Below are 26,167 nucleotides of genomic sequence, written 5' to 3' on the forward strand. Positions count from 1 at the left end.
GCAGCTTGGGCCAGGATACAGTGGCCACCCAAACGTGGGTCGGCCCGGGCCTCAACATTTTGCCTGGGCTGCAACATTTATTTTGGCCGCCCCAACTTGGGGCTAGTGCGGTCCCCAACATTATTTTGGCGCCCAACGTGGGGCTAGTGTGGACCCCAACATTATTTTGGCGCCCAACGTGGGGCGGCCCGGGCCTCAACATTTTGCCTGGGCTGCAACATTTATTTTGGCGCCCAATGTGGGGCTAGTGTGGACCCCAACAATCCAGAATTTTTAAATGTCCTTTATAGGTCAGTAAGAACGCATAGTTCACAGTTTGATTTATGAAGAATTACTTTGCAGCTCCTCCTTTCTCAGGAATGAATGGGAAACAACCTCTAAAAGTCAGGAGGAGGCATCCCAAATGGGACTGTAGAATATTCTAGAACCAAGAGAGTAAGCAGATAGAACCAAGTGTGTATGGTTGGGCAGCAGCTTGATGGGAGGGCACTGGGAGGGGACAGGAGTAGGACAGAAGATAGAGGGATGGGAAACAGGAGGGTGTGGGAAAGGAATAGGAGACAAGAGAGAGGTAGAGGGGGTGGGCACAAGAATGACCCCAGCTCCACACACAGAAGCTATGAGGACATTAGACTTAAGAACATGAGATGTACAGCTTCTAAGATCCTGGTTATGTGTCAGGAAGGAAACTGGATGGCAGGAAGGAATGGGCTATGCTTAACTGTACCCTGAGAAAGATGCGCTTCCAGGACTGACAACCTTACAGAGGCTCCAGGAGAAGAATGGAAGGTAGAGAGTCAAATGGGGCCTCCACAGGCACACAGGGTAACTACTGTGTGGTGAGCTCCCCAGAGAAATAAAGCTGAGAGTGCCCAGGCTCCCTGTGAGGGTAGCAAAGAGAAGAGATTTATGGGCTAGGGAATGGCTCAGTGGGTGAAGGGCTTGTCACCCAAGCATAAGAACCAGAGTCTAAACCCCCGAATTCCCATAAAACACTCGGAGTAGAAGCATGTACCTAGAACCGACACTAGGGATGTTGACATGGAAGGATCCCTGGGGTTCCTACTGATCTATCCTGTAGTGAGGTTTAGTTTCTGTGAGAAATGCTCAAAACCTAAGGTGGAGTGGGATTCAGAAATATATCCTCTGTCAACACCCGGTCACGTGAGTATGTACACACATACCCCAGAGCTAAGCTGCTGGTAAACCAAAACTAAGACTAACCACTCTAAGGCTTTGCGTAAGGCAAGAATGTCTGGTCTGTGGTAAGGAACTTACCATATTTAGGTGAGGAAACAATGCAAAAACAATCAGTTCTTCCCAAGAATCTGTGTGTACAGACCACAGGAAGTTCATGGCCCCACATGAATAGTAACAATGGTGAGCATTAATTGGCTGCTTATCATATACTACAGGTGATGGTATTTTAAACATTCTTTGTAGGTTTTGAGTGAGTGGGCCTTCTTTGTGTGTGTGTGAATGCGTATATATGTAGGTCACTATTGGGGGTCTTTCTCAATTTCTTTTCCATTTTTTTTCTCTTTTTGAAATTTATTTTCAATAATCCTTATTAACTTTTTAAAAAGGCAGCTTGCAAATAAATAAAAGACATCACACACCAAAATTATCTAGACCCAAAGTTTGTACAACTTAATAGACTTATATATAGTTAGAACTGATTTTCAGAATAGAACATGAAACTTCACTTTAAATTTGACACGTTCAGTACTGGATATACTATATGCATTTATCCACTACCCAAACCAAAACATCCACAACAGGATTAGAACTATAAAGGCAACTAGCATCATATCTTCTATCCTAACATGTCTGTCATCTGCAATTACTCCTTCTTCATTTCTTCCGTTTGCTCTGAGAGACAGCATCTCTCTCTGAACCTGAAGCTCATTGATATTAAGCTAGACTGTCTGGCCAGGAAGCCCAGAGATCCCTTGCCTCTGCCTCTCCAGAGGTTAGGATTGCAGGCACACACCACAGTGCCTGGCCTTTTACATAAATGCTCTGAATCTGAGCATGGGTCCCCATGCTTCAACAGCAAACATTTTACTCTCTCAGAATCCTGACAACATAGGTGATGTTTTCATTTTACAAGTGAGCAGACTGAGGCTGAGAAAGATTACTGTAGAGCTGGTGAGGCAGGCAAGGAGGAGAGAGCCCACTACGCTTTAGTGCCTCCCTCAGTGGTTAGCTAAATATAGAAAGACAGGAAATTCAACATCTCCCAAAGATAATCAGCAGGAAAACAAAAACCTCTATCTACCCTGAGTACTTCATGAACATATGAATATACCAGAGATGGAAGGAGGTGAGGTCCCCTGCCCTATTCCCTAGGAAGGATGCCAATAATCCAAATTGAATAATATTGAGTTTCTGGCTACAAATGCAACAGAGAATCACACTGGAAAGTCAACTAGGATATGGAACTGTATCTGTACTCAAACAAGTCTATGGTAGTTGTGAGAATATTCTAAATTTGGGGATTGTCCTCTGCACAGTGATAATGGAGCATTCTTGGAGAACTCCTTAGCTCCCTCTACCACTGAACTATCCACACAAGGCCACAGGTAAGACTGATCACACAAAGAAATGACAAATCCCAACACCCAAGGACTCAACCCAAGTAGACCAGGACAGGCTCCAGAAAACTCTAAAGGGAAGGGTCTAGCATTCATGAGGTGCTGATGCAGCAGATGCCCAAAAATTCTCTTTAGCTGTGCCAGATAGTTCCTCAAAGCCAAATAACTCTGTCCTAACATTGCTGCTGCCCGGAGGACAGATGTTCTATATGGGGCTGAAGGCTGGCAAAGGCATAGGCTCTCAGAAAAAATAATCAGAACCACCATTGTGTAGGGGAGACAGCAGAGATATTGGCTTTTTAGCAAGGTTTGGATAGCACCCTCTGTCTTTCTCTCACTCTGTGTGTGTGTGTGTGTGTGTGTGTGTGTGTGAGAGAGAGAGAGAGAGAGAGAGAGAGAGAGAGAGAGAGAGAGAGAGAATGTGCATATGTGTGTGTGTCCTGCAAGAAGGACTTCTAGAAGAATTGAATCTTCGATGAATGCAATACCTTATATGTGTGTTCCTACTCCGGCAACCCAAACACTCCCATCCATGTTCCCATACTCTAGAAGCTAGGTGACAGCAGCTAAAGTTGTCAAGCTAATTTAGAGTTCTCAGAAAGAGAGAAGAGAAAGAAAATTTAAGCAAAACATAATTTTGAAGTTAGGAAAATGTCCCAATGAAACAAGAGGAAAACTTACTAGAAGCACTTTGCTGACTGGGTCATTTAAAATGTCGAGGTGAGCACCCTTCCTGTCAAATCTAACTGCGAACAGGGTCACTGGCAGAGAGCAAAGGACCCCATGGTACCTTCCATCTAAATCCTCGATGTCTTTCATGAACAGGCCTCCTTGGTGCTTGCAGAGGTTCTTGCATGCCTTTAGGTGGTCCTTCTCCTTGTATAAAATGTACTCCTTCCCAGTAGTCTTATTTCGAAAAAAATTGATTCCTTCCTTGAGGTCAGCAACTTCGGCAGGAGACAAGGACAGCAGGGTCTCAGCTGTCTGTTTCCTGCTAAGAAAAGGCAGGTATTACAAGAGGAGCATTCGTCCTGTTGGGTTTGAAAGGATACACATTCTAAAATGACATCTGAAAACTTCCCTGTATGTCTGAAGCATCTCCCACAACCCAGGCTCAGTGGCCCCCCAATAGTGAGTGCCCTTTCTCCCCACCTTTAAATCCATGCAAATGTGCACTCTACTTTCATACAGAATTGAGCCCTTTCTCACTTGCCTGTCCATCATCTGCCAGTTCCAGGATATTTCAAAAGCAATTGCTGGTGTTCTTTCTACTTCTGTGGCTCATACCAGGAAGGGGAGGATGGTGTTAAGCTGCCTGGAGAGACAATGTTTACCAAAATTCACTATTTCCGTTGATAGTTTCCGCTCCCCACCCCCACCTCTTTTAAAAGCCTGGGTCTTCAGTTCAGCTTTCTCTGGCTTCCCTTTTACACCTGGATGTCCCTTTGCCTCAGAGGGAGTTCAAGTCCTGAAGGATCACCATCAGCCTGCAAGTTCAGCTAGAACTGGCCCCTGCTCGGCCAAGTCTTCTGGATCCATCTCTGACTATTTGGTCTGACCCTACCACTCAGAGTACCAAAACAGCACCTGGTATGCCACTTGCTCGCTTACACGTGTTCACTTTCAGAGCCTGCAGTCATTAGTTTTGTTTTTCTTCTCCAACCACTTAGAGGACTGCCTTCCCCAAGCTGTGTTCTTCAGTTAGCTATTTAACAGCACAACTCTCTCAGGCACTAAGTTTGAATGATTTACAGAAAACTTCAGCTGCAGTGAGGCATCGAACACCATCCAGCTTCAACCCAGTTCCTCAGCAGGCTCTCTCTGAATCATAACAATATCAAAGCTGCACCCAAAGATTTTTCAAAATGAATCTTTTTTTTTGCATATTTGTGATGCAAAAATCTGGATGTGTGTAGGGGCTTATTTGTGTCTTTTACTCCAAACTTAAAGTGGCCCAAATTATCTCCTCTTCTCATGTTGCCTTTCAAAATGAGCTCAAGCGTGCTGGGATGATTTTACTTTCAGTCTGTAAATGTCTTAAACCAGAAGGTAAAAAGAATCAGGGGTGCAGGGTGGGGGTGGGGGTGGTGGCAGGGTGAAGAACTCAAGCTACTTCCCATTCTAAACAGAGGAGGGCACAGCTCTAGGACGAGTTCTACAGTAGAGTCCCACTGTCACATCCGCCCTAAACTCCTCCCAATTCTGTTCACAGCAGACGTGGCATTATTTCAGAGACATGGTTTAAGTGAATAAATATGGTTGGAAGGAATCCAGTCTAAACCTTGCGAATCCTTGTACTGATTCCTTACAGTGTAAAGAGTTAGCACTGAGTTAAAAGCAAGCACAGGCACCATGCCTACAGTGGTTATCTTCAGGTGAATGGATCATAAAACCCACATTCTGTAATCGAGTGCAGCTGCGGCACCCAGTGAAGAAAGCAAGTGCAGTTAACTGCAGCTTGTTCTAGCACCAGAAGATAAAATAAAGCATGGGTGTCCCAGCGCACAAGCTTGTTTCTGAGATAGGGTCTCATGGAGCCCATTCTGGTCTCAAAATCATTACATAGGCAGTGACAGCCTTGAACTTCTGACTCTCGTGCCTCTCTGACTTCTCCACTCATGGGCATCTCTCCCCAGCTTCTCATTGCCTTGGAGCCTTACTATTTCTCTCATGCTTTCTCTTGGTCCCCTCTCTCTTGCTCCTATCTCTTGGTCTCTTTTGTCTGAACTCTCATTGTCTTCTTTTCTTGCCCTCTGCCATTCCCTCCTCTCTTGAACTGGTCCAATCCACAGGGTATGTCCAGTCTACTAATTTCTTTCTCTGCCCTGGAATCTTTCAGATGCCTCTGGCTCTACTCTCCCTCATATCTATACTAAAACAAAACAAAACAACCAACTAAACAAAAAACCTTTCCCCTCAACCATACCTTGAAATGGTAGTGTCCTCAGTTTATGTGTCTGCTACTGACATCACCAGGTGGGGTGTAAATGGATCCCTTTCCAAGGGGCCTGACCTCTCCTAATCAAACCATGCCATTGATTTGATTGTTTCTGATAATTTCTGCCACCCACCATAGTAGACTCCAAATTCTAGAGTCTGCCTCTTTATCTGCTTCTTCCCTCCACCTGGCACACTTCTTCACTGTGATTCTGGGCGTCTGTCTCAGTCCCTGTGGCTCCTAGAGCCTGCTATGCTATCCTGGGCACGCATCCCATGGAAAGGCTCTGCTCCTCCCTCTATGGGCTCTCTCTGTGTGTCTAATGGGGTGGAAATACCACCCCAGTGCTGCCTGCTTTGTTTCCATTGGCTCCCTGGAGCTTGATAAAAGCACACCAGTGTGCTGGGAAGCTCCTCTTGCCTCCTGGGCCCCCATCACATGGAAAGAGACACCTCCCTCTCCTTTACTATTTGGGACATTTTTCTCTGATAGGTCTCTCAATCCTCTTAGGGGTGCCCCATATTGTAATTCTTGTCACCAGGACACTTTCCTTCTTCCTCCCCCCATTTTCTCTGTCCCCACATGTTCTCAACTCCCTCCTGGAGCTTTCTTACCTGCACCTAGGAGCTGCCTGCTCTGCCTTCGTCCCTCCCATTGGTTCACTGGAGTCTTGTAACTCCACAGCTCCCGTATACCCATATGAGTCTCTACAAGATTGGAATCCTCCATTGGGTGGAGTTCCCATTTCGTGACCCTTTCCCTTCTTATCTAATCTCTTTTCCTTCTCTAACTCAGGGATTTCATCAAAGCTTTGCTTTGTCCTTCTGCAAAAGATCTTGGCTTCACTACAGCTTAATGGTCAAAACATGACACAATCTATTTTCAAATTCTTGCAAACTGAAATAACTTTTGCCACTGCACAAGCAAATGATCCCCCAAATTCCTCATATCTAAACTTTCTCTGTTCCACACCCTCAAAAGTCTCTTATTGCTTTTTCAAAAACACTTTTATTTCTAGGATTTCTTTGCTCTCTGCTCTCAGAAAAACCTCTTCAGACTATTGTATAAACTATCTCAGGATTTGTAAGTTTATTGGGTGTGATTAAAAATTATAAAATCTGAAGCAAAAGCTAGCTTAAAATGTGTAGCAAAAGGCTAATAGTTTTAAAAAGCCTATACATAGGTAATCTTAATTAGTTTCAGCATACTATATATAGATCTTCTACAGAACACACACACACACACACACATATATATATATATATATATATATATATATATATATACTTAGATTCAACTCTTGTTTAGTAAAATAAATATTTTTAAATATCAGACATGTGGCTTGTCTCCATCTTGACTGATGATTAATCAGGATGGAAGCAACCATGTGGCTGACAGCCATCTTTACTAAGGTTAAAGAAGTCAATGCCATGTAACTTTACCAGCATCATGATTAAGATAACCATATGGTATATACCAACAGAGATGGTACCCATAAACCTTCATAGACCTATTAAGTCTCTATTCATCATTGTGTCTGCTTTAAGAAGACAGCAGTAGGTTCTAAGATGTTTTGGATTAGGATAAGCTTCTGCATGATGATTTTTGCCGGAGAGTAAAAGATTTAGATTTTAAAAAATCCAACATTTTATTAAGATTTATAAATTCTTAAGGTTTTAAAGTTCTACTCAGGTTAACAGAGCTGACTCAAATATATATATATATATATATATATATATCCACTTATGTCTTTGCTAACTGTGTTCAATACCAGGCTTCTAGAAAAATTTAGAAAAGTAGCAAAATATATTTGGTGAATAAGGTTTATGAATTCCTAAGGTCTACTCAGGCTAACAGCAACTGACTTGAAGGTATATGTCTAGCCTCTTTGTCTTTGTTAACTTTGTTAAGCTTTAGCTAGTTGAATAAATTGAGTTATACACACTGTCAACACTCACTCTTGGACCAGAGGAAGGCTTTCTCATTCCTGAGCATGACCCAGGAGGAAGGCTAGGCCAATGTTCCTTGGGTCTGAGACATCGATCCTTGGCATGCTCCTGCCCATGTCAACAGTGCCCTTCCATTCTAGACTCCATTTGTTCTTTCTACATTCACTCAAGCCTTCCTGCCTTCCCACAGCCCTGCTTACATTCCTAACTTCCCTCAGTCATGGACCTGGAAATGTGAGCTGAAATAAACCCTTCCCTTCCCAGATTGATTTTTGCCATGGCATTTTATCATAGCAATAGAAACCCCAGAACACAAGTTTTCACCTTGGGAATCTAGAAAAAAAAATTCAAGGCAGAAAAAAAAAAAAAAAAAAGAAATCACAAGCTAAGCAAAAATACATGGGCTTGGAAGCAGAAAAATCAATATATAATAATCTGTACACCTAGGTTGGGGATGTGGTCTGGTAGGAGAGCATTTGCGTAGAATGCAAGAGGCCCTGGGTTCAATCTGCAGCACCAAACAGCCAAATAATAAGCCTATAAAAAATAATAAGTCTATGAAAAAGTAGACGAAATATAGGTGGTCTTCAACTTATGGTGGTTTTACAACTTGAAAAAACCAAGTATGAGCTGAAACTATAAGTCAAATACCTCCAGTCTAGTGAACATAGCTTAGCAATACAGTACACTATCCAGCCATGTCACAGCTCCGGTCTGCGGGCTATGTGTGTCACAAGATTGTTATAGACACAGCCCAACACTCTGTATTAAGAGTGTCATGTTCCACTACGAGAGATTAGACACTCCTGCTAGAATATCAGCTGTTCACCCTGGTGACTATGCGGCTTCTTAGGAGCTGTGGCCACTGTACAGCCATGGAAGAGTATCATACGGTAAACTGCTAGTCTAGGAAAATATCAGAATTTAAAGTAGAGTTTCTACAGAATGTATACTATTTCTGCTCCACTAAAAAGTAATATATATATATATATATATATATATATATATATAGTCCCATCTTAAGCTAAGGACCATTTGAACTAATATCAGGAATGAAAAGAACAGCACTACAGACCTCAAGGCCATTAAGGAAACAATAAAAGTATGCTATGAAATTCCCTGCTTGCCATGGTAATGTCTGGGTGCATGGTGCTAAGGGCTGTGTCCAGGTCTAGAGTCTTTCTGCAGCCAGGGTCTGTGTTCATGTCTCTGGCCTTTCGGCCGTCCATGTTGATATCTGTGGCCTGTGCTGCAGCCTGAAGGAATGTTGATGTTCTCAGGCAGTGCTGCCACCAGGAGCCATATTGATGTGAGTGGTCTGCATTGTCACTGTGGTCCTACTTCAGCCGGAAAGGAGGGCTGTGTTTGTGGTCTATGCTGTCACCAGAAACCACATGGCTGTGTTCCCTCTGACTGAAAAGAGTAAAGAAGCTACTTTTGCAGTGTTATCGATGGGTATAGACACACAGTCAAGAAAGAGGGACATGGAAGGCTTCTGTGACAATTCCTACCCTTCTCCACACACACAAAGCAACAACCTAAACAGGAAGCCATCAAAGAAAACTCTTAAAAAGCATAAGGATGATGAAGTGTAGCACTTCATAACTGATGGCTTCTGGTGGGGGTTGGGGGTGGACTTCTTTTTAAGGGGCAGGCCACTGAGACTTTGGCCATGTTCCAGTGCGTCTATATAGAACACAAAGTGGATTTGTTTTGTTTCATTTTCTGTTTTTTATTTTTATTTTATTTTGGGGGGAGGGGCAGGGGGAAGTCACGAGGGTTGGTGGGCAGACATGGAAGGACTAGGGAGTATGATGGTGTGTGATGTGAAACTCCAAAGAATCAATAAAAATATTATGTTAAAAGAAAGAAAAGAAAGCCCTTCTCACAGATTTGGTAAATTAGATAAGACAGACTATAACACATGTGCGAGTGCATGCACACACACAAAACAACAACAACCACAAAACTACTCCAAAAGAAAATTATCAATATCTAAGTTGTATTAAGATGATAACATATTCATTCCAAAACACTATAAAAGAATAAAAAGATTAAAAAGAAAAGGCCCATTTGCTTGGTCAAATTACAAAATAATTTTCTGCAGAATATATAAGAATTTCTACAAATCCATGGTTAAAAGGAAAATAGGCTAAAAAGGCTTGGACAGGCATTTCACACAAGAGAATACTCAAATTATCAATAAATTTTTAAAAGGGAGTCGAGTGTCTCTAGTAATTGTGGAAATGAAAAATAAAGCCATACAAGATATGCCTGCAGCCGCTAGATTAACTAAATTTAAATAACCGAAAATACCAAGTGTTGTTGCAAGGGGTTGAGGGTGGGAGTGGCAATAGAAACTCTGGTAAGTTACTATAGGCATGCAATGTGATTCTGTCACACTGAAAAACACTGTGGCTTTGTCTGGAAAAAACAGAAAGTACACATGGACCATGTCTCCCAATGCTATTCTAGTCTGAAAACTAGACACGGGTATGCATATATTCTTCAAGACAAGTGTACAAGGATGTACAACCACATTATTTACATTAGCCCTCCTTAGAAAGCTCAAATATTCAACAATGAAATAATAAGTTATAGCTGTATAAGTTTTCTAGGTCAATTACATATTATCATATTAGGGTGCATATGACAGAATTCAGTAGGAAAAGAAACAATTTAAACAACTTGCAAAGACATATAACAATATCCACACACTGGGGAAAAGAAACATACGCACCATAAGTGCGGGAAAGCTCAGCTGGTGGTAGGGATAAGAGAGAGCCAGAGGGCTGACCAGCTCAGCTGCCACCCAGACCCAGATTCAGGGCTTTGAATTTGCCTGTCCCCAAACCTATATCATCTGTGAATTGCTGGGGTGCATGAAAGGACCAGGACCTCCATGACACAGGGCAGCAACAGCATAATCCAAAGGAGTCCAGGTCAGGATCCAAATATTGATGGTACCACAGAAGCCAGAGACCTCTAACCAAACCAATGAAATTAACTAAACCTATTAAAATGAACATTTGCAAGACAGGAGATATACTATGATATGGGACACACTGTGACGCACTACAGCTACAACAAGATGTTTTCAATGCTTTGGGTGTGTGTGTGTGTGTGTGTGTGTGTGTGTGTGTGTGTGTGTGTTTGAGGGGCAGGTTGAGGGGTAGATATGAGAGGACAGTGAGATGAATTAGACTAGGGTGCATGATGTGAAACTTAATGAAAAGTTTTTTTTTTTTTTTAAAGAAATGCATGCTTAATTTTATTCAGATAAAGTTCCTCAGTGGACAAATTTACCATTCATTGTTCAGTAATGTGATCAAAATATTGCATCTTCAGTAAGAGAGTTATAACTAGAAAAGAATTTGCTGTGGATGACTCAAGTAAGGCATGGTATAGAGGGTTTGTAGTTTAAACAGCCACACTAAAGAAGAAGTAAACTACCATCCCTGCCTCCATGTTCAAGCTGGGAAAAGCAGCATGGACCAGATCTAGGGTAGATAGAAGGAAGAATTTGAGAGAATAAACGTTAATAAAGTAGAACAGAAAATAGCAGGAAAAAATCCACTGTCCCAAAACAAATTCATTTGAGAAGACTATAAAAATCAGAGATAAGTCATGGAAAATTACCATCACCTCTGTGTAAGCAAGTGGGTAAATTCCTAGAGAAACACAAATTGCTGAACCTGTCTCAAAAAGAAATAAATAATCAAAATAAAGCCATTATGGGTAGAATTAATAACAGTAAATTTCCTTTTCTTGGATGCAGCCAAAGTTCTAAGGTCACATTGCAGCAAGGCTCTCCCTTCATCTGGGGATGAGCATTCAGCCTAGGACTCTGAGTTTGTGAGTTTGCCTGACTCTACTTCACCTCACCCTCTACAATGAGGGACCAGTCACGGAGAATGGGAGCAATGTCCTCTTTAAAGCAGCCCAGCTTAATGTTCAGCTTTTATGGCCCCGCATCATTTGCCAAGGCCCTGGCCAACATCAACATTGGGAATCTGCAATTCAGGAGCTGGTTGTTCAGTTCCAGCACTGAAGCAGGCAGCCCAGCACCCTCCACCACTGCTGCTGCCCCAGATGAGAAGAAAAAAAATAGAAGAGAAAAAAGGAGAATATGGGAGAATCTGGGAGGATCTGATGATGCCATGAGCTTTGGTCTTTAGGACTAAACCTCTTTTGTAGACAGGTTCAATAAAAAGTCAAACGTATTAAAACAAAACATAATTTTAGTTCTATAGCTAGGGGTATAGCTCAGCTGTAGAGCATTACAACATGTGAACCCAGAACCAAATAAAATAAACTCCATGCCAAAAGGAAAAAACCAAGCCCAGGTGCCTTGACTGATGAATCTTAGCAAATGTTTATAAAACAATCAACTCTTTCAGCGCAAATGGAATTTATTTTCACCAAAGCAAGCACTATTTAACATCTGAAAATCAATCTGTAGACTAGCAAAATTGCTCCGTAGATAAGGGTGCTTGCCACCAAGCCTGAAGACCTGAGTGTGATCCCTGAGATCTACAGTAGATAGAACCAATTCCTACAAATTGTCCTCTGACCTCCACGGCACATATGTGCCCACACTCACACATCATCACATTCACAACATCAAAGGTAACAATTTCTTAATAATAAACTCATATAATGTGTTAATACAATAAAAGATAATCACACGACAGCACAAAAGCTATAGAAAGACAGAAGGAAAAAACCTCTCATCAATAAAACACTGTTACAAGGGCTGGAGAGATGAGTCAACAGTTAAGAGCACCGACTGCTCTTCCAGAGGACCTGAGTTCAATTCCCAGCAACCACATGGTGCCTCACAACCATCTATAATGGTCTGTGATGCCCTCTTCTTGTGTGTATGAAGACAGCTTTAATGTACTCGTATGCATAAAATAAATAAATCTTTAAAAAGAAACTGTTACAAACTTATAGCTGGAAGAAATGCCTACAACCTGACTATATAGTAGTCTATGAAAGTCCTACTTGTAACATTAATATCAAAAGAGGTAATACTTTATCCCTCAACATAGAAGAAAACCTGATGATATCTCTTCTTCCCACACCAACCCATGGTTGCAGAGGTTCTAGTCAGAAAACTTACACTAAAAAAATGAAAATAAAAAATTAAAGTGATCCTTCTGGTTTCCATCTGTGCCTGGAGCTGACCCTTTGCCACAGGTCTCCATACCCAAATCCTACCAGGAGAGAGCTGGTCTCTCAGGGGTACTGACACACTTGTGAGCACAGGTAAGACCACCACTTCTGCTCCAAGGGAACTGCCTGGAACCCTCAGGACATAGGAATAGAGAAGCAGCCTGGAACAGGATCTTTCCAGTTTCCATCTGCACCTGGAGCTGACTCTGTGCTACGGCTCTCAGTACCCAAACCCCACCAGGAGAGAGCTAGTCTCCCAGGACTGCTGACACACAGGCTTATTTATGGGAGGGATAAACCACAGCTTGCAAGACCAGCTAACACCAGAGATAACCAGATGGTGAGAGTCAAGCACAAGAACATAAACAACAGAAACCAAGGCTATTTGGCATCATCAGAACCCAGTTCTCCCACCACAGCGAGCCCTGGATAACCCAACACACCAGAAAAGCAAGACTCTGATTTAAAATCACATTTCATGATGATGCTGGAAGACTTTAAGAAGGACATAAATAATTCCTTAAAGAAATAGAGGAGAACACAGGTAAACAAGTAGAAGCCCTTAAAGAGGAATACAAAAATCCCTTAAAGAATTACAGGAAAATACAACCAAACAGGTGAAGGAATTAAACAAAACCATCCAGGATCTAAATGGAAATAGAAACAATAAAGAAGTCATAAAGGGAGACGATCCTGGAGATAGAAAACATAGGAAAGAGATCAGGAGTCATACATGCAAGCATCACCAACAGAATAGAAGAGATAGAAGAGAGAATCTCAAGTGCAGAGAACACCATAGAAAATATTGACACAACAGTCAAAGAAAATGCAAAATGCAAAAAGCTCCTAACCCAAAACATTCAGGAAATCCAGGACACAATGAGAAGACCAAACCTAAGGATAATAGTTGTAGAAGAGAGTAAAGATTCCCAACTTAAAGGGCAAAGTAAATATCTTCAACAAAGTTATAGAAGAAAACTTCCCTAACCTAAAGAAAGAGATGCCCATAAACACACAAGAAGCCTACAGAACTCCAAATAGATTGGACCAGAAAAGGAATTCCCCCCGGCAAATCATAGTCAAAACACCAAATGCACAAAACAAAGAAAAAAATATTAAAAGCAGTAAGGGAAAAAGGTCAAGTAACATACAAAGACAGACCTATCAGAATTATACCAGACTTTTCACCAGAGACTATGAAAGCTAGAAGATCCTGGGCAAATGTCATACAGACTCTAAGAGAACATAAATGCCAGCCCAGGCTACTGTACCCAGCAAAACTCTCAATTACCATCGATGGTAAAACCAAGATATTCCATTACAAAACCAAATTTACATAATCTCTTTCTACAAATCCAGCCCTACAAAGGATAATATATGGAAAACTCCGACATAAGGAGGAAAACTACAAACTAAAAAAATAAGAAAGTAATCTTCTTTCAACAAACCCAAAAGAAGATAGTCACACAAAAATAATTCTACTTCTAACAATAAAAATAACAAGAAGCAACAATCACTTTTACTTAATATCTTTTAACATCAATGGACTCAATTTCCCAATAAAAAGACATAGACTAACAGACTGGATACATAAACAGGATCCAGCATTTTGCTGCAAAAAAAAAAAAAAAAAAAAAAAAAAAAAAAAAAAAAAAAAAACCCAAAAAATAAAAAACAAAACAAAACAAAAACAAACAAAAAAACAAAAAACAAAAAACAAAACAAAAACAAAACAAAAAAAAACCCTCAGTGACAAAGACAAACACTAACTCAGAGAAAAAGGCTGGAAAACAATTTTTCAAGCAAATGGTCCCAAGGAACAAGCTAGAGTTGCCATTCTAATATCGAGTAAAATCGACTTTCAACCAAAAGTTACCAAAAAAGATAAGGAAGGACACTTCATACTCATCAAAGGAAAAATCTCCGAAGATGAACTCTCAATTCTGAATATCTATGCTTCAAATGCACTCAATTCATAAATGAAACTTTACTAAAGCTCAAAGCACACATTGCACCTCACACATTGCACACATAATAGTGGGAGATGCCCTTGCCTGGGCCTGCCACCTGGAGCAGACATCTGCCGGATCTGCTCATGTGTGGACACCATATCCCAAGACATCCTAGAGGGACCACTGAACCCAGAGTGGCAGGTAAGAACACTCACACACTGTCCTACACTCACCCCAGAGACATAACTGGGTGTAGGGAGTGTTCAGGTTCCAGCAGACACCCAACCCCGCCCCTGTGGAATACCACTCCCCTTCTGCCCTTCACCTTGGCCTGCTGCCTGGAGCAGACACCCGCCTGGTCTGCTCCCATATAGACATTGTATAACGAGAGATCCTAGAGGGGCCACTGAACTCAGAACGACAGACATCATATCCCGAGACATCCTAGAGGAGCCACTGAACTCAGAGCAGTGGACACCTTATCCTGAGACATCCTAGAGGAGACACTGCACCCAGAGCAGTGGACATCTAGCTGGTCTGCTACCATGGAGCCACCATATCCTGAGACATCCTAGAAAAGCCACTGTACTCAGAGCAGCTGGAGCTCAGGATTAAAAGATCACAGAGACATCTGGACCCTGAGGAGTTCAGACACAAGCAAGACAACTAACTGGAAAGGCAGGCTCCAGTCAGAGACAGTGAGTGCAAGCAGCACTAGAGTTAACCAGATGGCAAAAGGCAAGTGCAAGAACATAAGCAACAGAATCCAAGGTTACATGGCATCATCAGAACCCAGTTCTCCCATCATAGCAAGTCCTGAATACCCCATCACACTGGTAAAGCAGGATTCAGAATTAAAATCACTTGTCATGATGATGATAGAGAACTTTAAGAAGGACATAAATAACACTCTCAAAATTTAAGGAGAACACAGGTAGACAGGTAGAAGCCCTTAAAGAAGAAACACAAAAATCCCTTAAAGAATTGCAAGAAAACACAACCAAACAGGTGAAGGAATTAAACAAAACCATCCAGGACCTAAAAATGGAAGTAGAAACAATAAAGAAATCACAAAGGAAGACTACCCTGGAGATAGAAAACCTAGGAAAAAGATCAGGAGTCATAGATACAAGTATCAACAACAGAATACAAGAGATAGAAGAGAGAATCTCATGTGCAGAAGATACCATGGAAAACATTGACACAACTGTCAAAGAAAATTCAAAATACAAAAAGTTACTAACCCAAAACATCCAGGAAATCCAAGACACAATGAAAAGACCAAACCTAAGGATAATAGGTAAGATGAGGGTGAAGACTCCCAACTTAAAGGGCCAGTAAATATCTTCAACAAAATTATAGAGGAAAACTTTCCTAACCTACAGAAAGATATGTCCATAAACATACAAGAAGCCTACAGAACTCCAAATAGTCTAGACCAGAAAAGAAATACCTCCCGCCACATAATAATCAAAACATCAAATGTACAAAACAAAGAAAAAATACTAAAAGCAGTAAGAGAAAAAGGTAAAGTAACATATAAAGGCAGACCTATAAGAATTACACCAGACTTCTCACCAGAGACTATAAAAGCCAGAAGATCCTGGACTGATATCATACAGACCCTAAGAGAACACAAATGCCAGCCCAGACTACTATACCCAGCAAAACTCTCAATAAATATTGATGGAGAAACCAAGATATTCCATGACAAAATCAAATTTACACAATATCTTACCACAAATCCAGCACTTCAAAGGATACTTGGTGAAAAACTCCAACACAAGGAGGGAAACTACAACCTAGAAAAAGCAAGAAAGTAATCTTCCAACAATCCCAAAAGAAGATAGCTACACAAACATAATTCCACCACCAATAACAAAAACAACAGGAAACAACATTCATTTTCCTTAATATCCCTTAATATCAATGGACTCAATTCTCCAATAAAAAGACATAGATTATCAGACTGGATACATAAACACGACCCAGCATTTTGCTGCATACAGGTAACGCACCTATGTGAAAAAGACAGACACTACCTCAGAGTAAAAGGATGGAAAACAATCTTCCAAGCAAATGGTCCCAAGAAACAAGCTGGAGTAGCAATTCTAATATCAAATAGAATCGATTTTCAACCAAAAGTAATCAAAAAAGATAAGGAAGGACAATTCATATCCATCAAAGGAAAAATGTACCAAGATGAACTCTCAATTCTGAACATCTATACCCCAAATGCTAGGGCACCCATATACATAAAAGAAACTTCACTAAAGCTCAAAGCATACATTGCACCTCACACAATAATAGTGGGAGATTTCAACACCCCACTCTCAGAAATGGACAGATCATGGAAACAAAAACTAAACCAAGACACAATGAAACTAACAGAAGTTATGAACCAATTGGACTTAACTGATATCTAACATTTCATCCTAAAACAAAAGAATATACCTTTTTCTCAGCACTTCATGGTACCTTCTCCAAAATAAACCATATAATTGGTCACAAAATAGGCCTCAACAGATACAAAAAGATAGAAATAATCCCTAGTAATTTATCAGACCACCGTGGACTAAGGCTGGTCCTTAATAATGACAAAAACAATGGAAAGCCCACATACATGTGGAAACTGAACAATGCTCTACTCTGATGACTTTGTCAAAGAAGAAATAAAGAAAAAAGTTAAAGACTTTTTAGAATTTAATGAAAATGAGGACACATCATACCAAAACTTGTGGGACTCCATGAAAGCAATACTAAGAGGAAAACTCATAGCTCTAAGTGCCTCCAAAAAGAAACTGGAGAGAGCATACACTAACAACTTGACAGCACACCTGAAAGCGCTAGAACAAAAAGAAGCAAATATACCCCAGAGGAGTAGACGTCAGGAAATAATGAAACTCAGGGCTGAAATCAATCAGGTAGAAACAGAAAGAACTATACAAAATATCAACAAAACCAGGAGCTGTTTCTTTGAGAAAATCAACAAGATAGATAAACCCTTAGCCAGACTAACCACAGGGCACAGAGACAATGTTCAAATCAATAAAATCAGAACGGAAAAGGGAGACATAACAACAGAAACAGAGGAAATTAAAAAAATCATCAGATCCTACTACAAAGGCCTATACTCAACAAAATTGGAAAATCTGGATGAAATGGGCAATTTTCTAGACAGATACCAAGTATCAAAATTGAATCCGGAGCAGATAAATCATCTAAACAGTTTCCCATAACCCCTAAAGAAATAAAGCAGTCATTAAAAGTCTCCCCACCAAAAAAAGTCCGGGGCCAGATGGTTTTAGTGCAGAATTCTATCAGACCTTCCAGGAAGACCTAATACCAACTCTCTTCAAATTATTCCATAGAATAGAAACAGAAGTAACAATACCTAATTTGTTCTATGAAGCTACAATTACGCTCATACCTAAACCTCACAAAGACCCAACAAAGAAAGAGAACTACAGACCAATCTCTCTTATGAATAATGATGCAAAAATACTCAATAAAATTCTTGCAAACCGAATCCAAGAACACATCAAAACAATCACCCATCATGATCAAGTAGGCTTTATCCCAGGAATGCAGGGATGGTTCAATACATGGAAATCCATCAATGTAATCCATTACATAAATAAACTCGAAGAAAAAACCCACATGATCATCTCACTAGATGCTGAGAAAGCATTTGACAAAATTCAACATCCCTTCATGTTAAAAGTCTTGGAAAGATCAGGAATTCAAGGCCCATACCTAAACATAGTAAAAGCAATATACAGCAAACCAGTAGCCAACATCAAACTAAATAGAGAGAAACTTGAAGCAATCCCACTAAGATCAGGGACTAGACAAGGCTGCCCACTCTCATCCTACCTATTCAATATAGTACTGGAAGTCCTAGCCAGAGCAATTAGACAACAAAAGGAAGTCAACGGGATACAAATAGGAAAGGAAGAAGTCAAAATTTCACTATTTGCAGATGATATGATAGTATACTTAAGTGACCCTAAGACTTCCACCAGAGAACTCCTAAACGTGATAAACAACTTCAGCAAAGTGGCTGGATATAAAATCAACTCAAACAAATCAGTAGTCTTCCTCTACTCAAAGGATAAACAGGCTGAGAAAGAAATTAGGGAAATGACACCCTTCACAATAGTCACAAATAATATAAAACACCTTGGAGTGAATCTAACCAAGCAAGTAAAAGATCTGTGTGACAAGAACTTCAAGTCTCTGAAGAAAGAAATAGAAGAAGATCTCAGAAGATGGAAAGATCTCCCATGCTCCTGAATTGGCAGGATTAATTTAGTAAAAATGGCCATCTTGCCAAAAGCAATCTACAGATTCAATGCAATCCCCATCAAAATTCCAAATCAATTCTTCATAGAGATAGAAAGAGCAATTTGCAAATTCATTTGGAATAACAAAAAAAGCAGGATTAGTGAGAACCATTATCAACAATAAAAGAACTTCTGGGGAAATCACTGTCCCGACCTCAAACTGTACTACAGAGCAATAGTGATAAAAACTGCATGGTATTGGTACAGAGACAGGCAGGAAAATCAATGGAATAGAATTGAAGATCCAGAAATGAACCCACACACCTATGATCACTTAATCTTTGACAAACGAGCTAAAACCATCCAGTGGAAAAAGGACAGCATTTCAGCAAATGGTGTTGGTTCAACTGGAGGTCAGCATGTAGAAGGATGCCAAACAATCCATTCTTATCTCCTTGTACAAAGCTCAAGTCCAAGTGGATACAGGACCTTCACATAAAACCAGATACACTGAAATTAATAGAAGAGAAGGTGGGGAAGACCCTTGAATACCTAGGCACAGGGGAAAAGTTCCTTAACAGAACACCAATGGCTTATGCTCTAAGTTCAAGAATTGACAAATGGGACCTCATAAAATTGCAAAGCTTCTGTAAGACAAAATAGCAACCAACATATTGGGAAAAGATCTTTATCAATCCAACATCTGATAGGGAGATAATATCCAATATATACAAATAACTCAAGAAATTATACTCCAGACAACCAAATAACCCTATTGAAAAATGGGGTACAGAGCTAAACAAAGAATTCTCAACTGAGGAAACTTGAATGGCCGAGAAGCACCTCAACATCCTTAGTCATCAGGAAAATGCAAATCAAAACAACCCTGAGATTCCACCTCACACCAGCCAGAATGGCTAAGATCAAAAACTCAGGTGATGGTAGATGCTGGCGAGGATGCGAAGAAAGAGGAACACTCCTCCATTGTTGGTGGGATTGCAAGCTGGTGCAACCACTCTGGAAATCAGTCTGGTGATTCCTCAGAAAATTGGACATAACATTACCTAAGGATCCAGCTATACCACTCCTGGGCATATATTCAGAAGATGCTCCAAAATATAACAAGGACATATGCTCCACTATGTTCATAGCAGCCTTATTTATAATAGCCAGAAGCTGGAAAGAACCCAGATGTCCTTCAACAGAGGAATGGATACAAAAAATGTGGTACATTTACACAATAAAGTATTACTCAGCTATTAAAAATAATGAATTCAAGAAATTCTTAGGTAAATGGATGGAACTAGAAAATATCATCCTGAATGAGGTAACCCAATCACAAAAGAACACAATGGTATTTACTCACTGGTAAGTGGATATTAGCCCAAAAGCTTGAAATAGCCAAAATTCAACTCACAGACCACATGAAGCTCATGAATAAGGATGACCAAGTGTGGATGCCTTGGTCCTACTTAGAAGGAGTAACAAAATACTCAAGGGAGCAAATATGGAAACACAGTGTGGGACAGAAACTGAAGGAGGGGCCATCTGGAGACTGCTCCACCTGGGTATCCATCCCATGTACAGTCACCAAAGGTAGACACTGATATGGACGGCAGGAAGTGCATGCTGACAAGAGCCTGATATAGCTGTCTCTTTAGAGGTTTGCCAGAGGCTGACTGATTCAGAGGCCGATGCTCACAGCTAACCACTGATTTGATCAAGTGTTTCCAAATGGAGAAGTTAGAAGACTGAGGAGCAGAAAGGGTTTGTGGCCCCATGAGGAGAGCAACAATACCAACCAACCAGAGCTCCCCAGGGTCTAAACTACCAGCCTGGGAGCACATAGGGAGGGACCCATGACTCTGTCTGTACATGAAGGGGAGGATGGCCTTGTCCGGCATAGGTGGGAAAGGAGATTCTTGGTACCATGAAGGATGAAGACCAAGTGGGGGGGGGGAATTCGAGGGTGGGGAGGTGGGAGTGGTGGGTAGGTGGGGGCATATCTTCATAGAAGCATGAGGAGGGGGGATAAGATAGGAGATTCCTGGGTGGTGGGGGAAAGGGGGTAAGGGGATAAAATCTGAAATGTAAATATAATGTCTAATAAAAAAATTTAAAAAATAAAAATTATTCAACCCAAAACAAACAAACAAACAAACAAAAATAATAGTGGGAGACTTCAACACTCCAGTCTCAGCAATGGACAGATTATGGAAACAAACTAAACAGAGACACAGTGAAACTAACAGAAATTATGAACCAAATGGATCTAATAGATATCTATAGAACATTACATTTTAAAACAAAAGAATATACCTTCTTCTCAGCACCTCATGGTACCTTCTCCAAAACTGACAATATAATCGTTCACAAGGCCTCAGAAGATACAAGAAGATTGAAATAATCCTATGCATCCTATCAGAACACCATGAACTAAGACTGGTCTTCAATAACAACAAAAACAACATAAAGCCCACATACACGTGGAAACTGAACAACGATCTACTCAATGATAACTTGGTCAAGGAAGAAACAAAGAAAAAATTAAAGACTTTTTAGAATTTAATGAAAATGAAGGTATAACATACTCAAACTTATGGGACACAATAAAAGTAGTGCTAAGAGGAAAACTCATAGCTCTAAGTGCCTCCAAAAAGAAACTGGAGAGAGCATACACTAGCTGATTGACAGCACACCTGAAAGCTCTAGAACAAAAAGAAGCAAATATACCCAAGAGGAGCAGATGGCAGGAAATAATCAAACTCAGGGCTGAAATCAACCAAGTAGAAACAAATAGAACTACACAAAGAATCAATAAAACCAGGAGCTGGTTCTTTGAGAAAATCAACAAGATAGATAAACCCTTTGCCAGATTAACCAGAGGGCACAGAGACAGTATCCGAATTAGCAAAATCAGAAATGAAAAGGGAGACATAACAAAAGAAACTGAGGAAATTCAAAAAAATCATCAGATCCTACTACAAAAGCTTATACTCAACAAAACTGGAAAGTCTGGACAAATGGAAAGATTTCTAGACAGATACCAGGTACCAAATTAAATCAGGATCAGATAAACCATCTAAATAGTCCTATAACCCCTAAAGAAGTAGAAGCAGTCATTAAAAGTCTCCCCACCAAAAAAAAAAAAAAAAAAAAAAGAAAAGAAAAGAAAAGAAAGAGCGAGCCCAGGATCAGATGGTTTTAGTGCAGAATTCTACCAGACATTCAAAGAAGACCTAATCCCAATACTCTTCAAACTATTCCACAAAATACAAACAGAAGGAACACTACCCAATTTGTTCTATGAAGCCACAATTATGCTGATACCAAAACCACAGAAAAACCCAACAAGAATACACCGTAGTGATAGTTCACCACAATCAAGTAGGCTTCAACCCAGAGATGCAGGGATGGTTCAATACATGGAAATCCATCAATGCAATCTACAACATAAACAAACTCAAAGTAGAAAAAACCTACATGATCCTTTCATTAGATGCTAAAAAAGCATTTCACAAAATCCAACATCCCTTTATGTTAAAAGTCTTGGAAAGATCAGGAATTCAAGGCCCATATCTAAACATAGTAAAAGCAATATACAGCAAACCAGTAGCCAACATCAAACTAAATGGAGAGAAATTTGAAGCAATCTCACTAAAATCAGGGACTAGACAAGGCTGCCCACTCTCTCCCTATCTATTTGATATAATACTTGAAGTTCTAACTAAGGGAGAGATGAATTAGGGTGTTTGCAGAGGGGAAACCAGGAAAGGGGATAACATTTGAAATGTAAATAAATAAAATATCCAATTAAAAAATAAAAACAACTAAATCAGCACAAAAAATTAAAATTCTGATCTGAACTAACTGTAAAACTCTTTGCAGACAACATGATCTTATATACAGAAAATCCTAAGAGTGACACACACACACACACACACACACACCATACACCTAACCAACAATTCTATTCAGAATGTCATTGTAAAAAGAATAAGGGGGCTGGAAAGATGACTTAGCAGTTAAATGCAGTTTTTTTTTTTTTCTCTTGCAAAGGATGAGTTTCGGTTCTCAGCACCCATTTGGGCAGCTTGCAAACCAACCAGCAAGTTCAACTCTAGGGCATCTAATACCCTCTTCTGGCCTCCGTGGGCAACAACACACATGTGGCATACACACAGGGACAAATACATAAAAATAAATCTCAAAACACTAACCAGACGTAAGCTTCACAAAAAGACAATTCCTACTCACTGTTTAAAGAAAGCAAAGACCTAAGTAAAGAGAAAAGGATATCTTATATCATGGAATGAAAGACTTAAAGTCAGCTATCTTCTCCACATTTATCTACAAATTTACTGCGATTCTTATCCAAATCTTGGAGACTGGCAAACTGGACTTTATTGTCTGAACAATAACCTGAAAGAAAAACAACAATGCCATGAGAATTGTGGCTCAATTTCAAAGCCTACGAAACTACAGTCAGCAATGAAGACACACGCACACATGGATGCAGAAGCCATGAGCTCTGCAAAGAGAACCATGAGAATTTACTCCTTTGATTTTCAACAAAGGTGGTAAGACCTTCCAATGCAGCATGAACAGACTTTTTAACCACTGGTGACGGGACAACTAAGTAGACAAGCAAAAGATGAACTGCCCTTCTACCCAAAATGATACACAAAAATTAACCCCAAACTAATCACCGACAAAAAAGTAAGTTGAAACTATAGAACCGTTCAAAACAAATGGCAGAGAACTTGTTCTGAGGATCTCTAGACTGAGAAAGTGTCAGGATCATTCAATGACCATACGTAACTGAGTTCTGTAGGTGCCTGCTTTAATGGGCCCACAGAGGAGCAAGCCCTTCATATCTTGACAGTATCTAGAGGCTTTGTGGTGCCACTTTTTGGTTGGCGATGCAGAATCAACACAATGCCCATTGGTAGATGAGTGGATTAAGAAAATGTGGTACATATACATACACAGTAGTGCATTCACTCCATAAAAAGAATGAAGTTCTGTCATTAACCCGGTGAGCTTGGAGGTCATTATGTTAAGTGAAATGAGCTAGCACAGAAGTACGGGTGCTGCATGATTTCTCCTGTGGGTAGAGCTAAAGATGCTGGCATCATCAAAATATGGAGCAGAATAATGGCTGGCAGAGGTTGAGAGTACTATGGAAAGGGGGTGGCAGAGAGGTTGGGCAATGGGTACAATATTATAGTCAGATGAGAGATGTGTGTCCCAGTGTTCTATAGCACAGTACAGTAACTGTGTTAACAATAACACATACACTACAATGTGGTTAGAAGGTTTGAATACATGTACCACAAAGAAATAATAAATATTGGTGGATAAAATAACTACTCCAATTTGATCATGTTACATACATCATACAAGCATGTATCACTACTGTGTATTAAATGATTAAAAATACAATAACTAAAATGTGAAAGAATTAGAGTTGAAAGTCACAAAAAAAAAAAAAAAAAAAAAAAAAACCAACCAGAAGATGATCACAGACCTTTACAGATAGGAAAACAGCCCATACCAAGAGTTGTAGGCAACCCACAGCTGGAGAAGACCAGGAAATTACTCTTTTGATAAGCTGAGGATGAGAAAGATAGGATGAAGGGTGGGAAGCATATAGCAAGGGAGAGAGGCAGGTAGACAGGCAGAGAGGGGCAGAGAGGGGCAGAGAGGGGCAGAGAGAGGCAGAGAGGCAGAGAGGCAGTAGAGGCAGGCAGGCAGGCAGACAAACAGACAGACAGGCAGGCAGACAAGCAGACAGAAGGCAGGGGAAAGCAGCAGGCAATGAAATAGCTCCTCAGGTAAAGCTCTTGCTGCAAAAGTCTGAAGACCTGAGTTCCATTCACAGAACCCACATAGCAGTGGACGGAGAGAATCTACTTCACACAGTTGTCTTCCAACCTCCACAAATGCACTGTGACACATATCCCTTCCCCATCACACACACACACACACACACACACACACACACACACACACATTTTATGGGCTATATATATACAATTTTATTTTTGATTTTTTTGGAGACAGGGTCTCTCTAGGTGTCACTGGCTGGTCCTGGAACTCCTTGTGTAGAGCAGGCTGGCCTTGAATTTATAGAGATTTGCTACCATACTTAGCTACTTGAGCATGGTTTTGAAAATATGCTAATTTAAGTTCATTGGTGAGAGAAAAATAAAGATTTTTTTTAATTGCTAACTATGGAGACCATTCAACAGTTAGTTAGAAGTGACAGACGTGACTCCTGCTCTTGCAGAGGACCTGAGTTTTGTTCATAGCTCTCACCTTTGGTAGCTCACAATGGTCTGTAACTCCAGGTGATTGCATCCCTCATTCTGGCCTCTATGGGCAACTGTACACTATGTGTAGTTATGTATATGTGTAACATATGTAACATATGTAACTATGTTACATGTTCCCAACCCCCGTACCCTGCCTACTGTCAGATCAAACATCAAAGAGACCCATGGTAAACAATGCCTTGGGGAACTGTGAGAAAAGCTCCAGGAAAGAAGGAAAGGGTCTTTTACCTCAGGTGCACTTCATCCCCTGGATTATTCTTGAACATGATTCTGTACCTCCTGTGACAAACATTTACATTCAATGTACAAGATATGTTCATTCTTGTTGGATGTGAGATCATAGCTACAGTACCCAATCTGGTCGGTGTACCCTGAATCTGGATATGGCCTTCTGCCTTGCTTTCCCAGATTATACCTGGGAAAAATACATACGAAGCAATTGTGTTTAAATCAGTCTGTCCTGAGAAAGTTCTGGGAACGTTCTGTTCTGTTACTATTTAGTATGTGCTTCCTGGCACTTATTTACATGTTTTTCTGATCTCCACTTTCTTTGGATTGTTTCTTTCTTTGCTACATTCATATATGAGAGCACACTGAAACTGAAGTAAGTTTGTCCACAGCATTAGGCTATAATTTGCCCCATTCTTTCAGGTCCTCGGATCCTAGGTCTTGAAGACACAGATCTTCTTAGGTCATCAAAAGTTGATACCATGCTCATAATTGTTTTCATTGATAACAACTGTTTTGCCTAGGCTAGCAGTCAATCCAGATCATATTTATCTGTTTCATACATAACACTGGAATAGCCAGTGTTTTCTGCTTCAAGAACAGCAAGTTCTAAGGGCTTGTACTGGTAAGAAAATAAAGTCCTGACTGTATATGAGGGATATCTTGGGAGGCCTAGAAGTAATTATAAAGAGTAAATATAC

The 26,167-nt window shown here is 40.4% G+C and overlaps 1 protein-coding gene across 4 annotated transcripts in view; it reads right to left on the reverse strand.

Annotated features, from left to right (window-relative positions):
- LOC117713908 (cytidine monophosphate-N-acetylneuraminic acid hydroxylase) overlaps nucleotides 1-26,167 on the reverse strand; it is a 92,610-nt gene that overhangs the window by 60,455 nt on the left and 5,988 nt on the right. For 2 of the 4 annotated variants that reach the window (XM_076939236.1, XM_034510443.2), the window contains exons 1-3: nucleotides 4,031-4,173; nucleotides 3,811-3,912; nucleotides 3,388-3,588 (exon numbers count right to left, since the gene is read on the reverse strand). In XM_076939236.1, coding sequence (XP_076795351.1) covers nucleotides 3,388-3,588; nucleotides 3,811-3,821 — 212 coding nt within the window. In that variant the 5' untranslated portion in view covers nucleotides 3,822-3,912; nucleotides 4,031-4,173. Of the gene's footprint in view, nucleotides 1-3,387; nucleotides 3,589-3,810; nucleotides 3,913-4,030; nucleotides 4,174-6,149; nucleotides 6,231-26,167 lie in introns of those variants that run through there. The other 2 variants (XM_076939234.1, XM_076939235.1) reach the window with 2 other exon arrangements.

Source organism: Arvicanthis niloticus, chromosome 8 (assembly GCF_011762505.2).
Source record: "Arvicanthis niloticus isolate mArvNil1 chromosome 8, mArvNil1.pat.X, whole genome shotgun sequence".
Taxonomy (NCBI): domain Eukaryota; kingdom Metazoa; phylum Chordata; class Mammalia; order Rodentia; family Muridae; genus Arvicanthis; species Arvicanthis niloticus.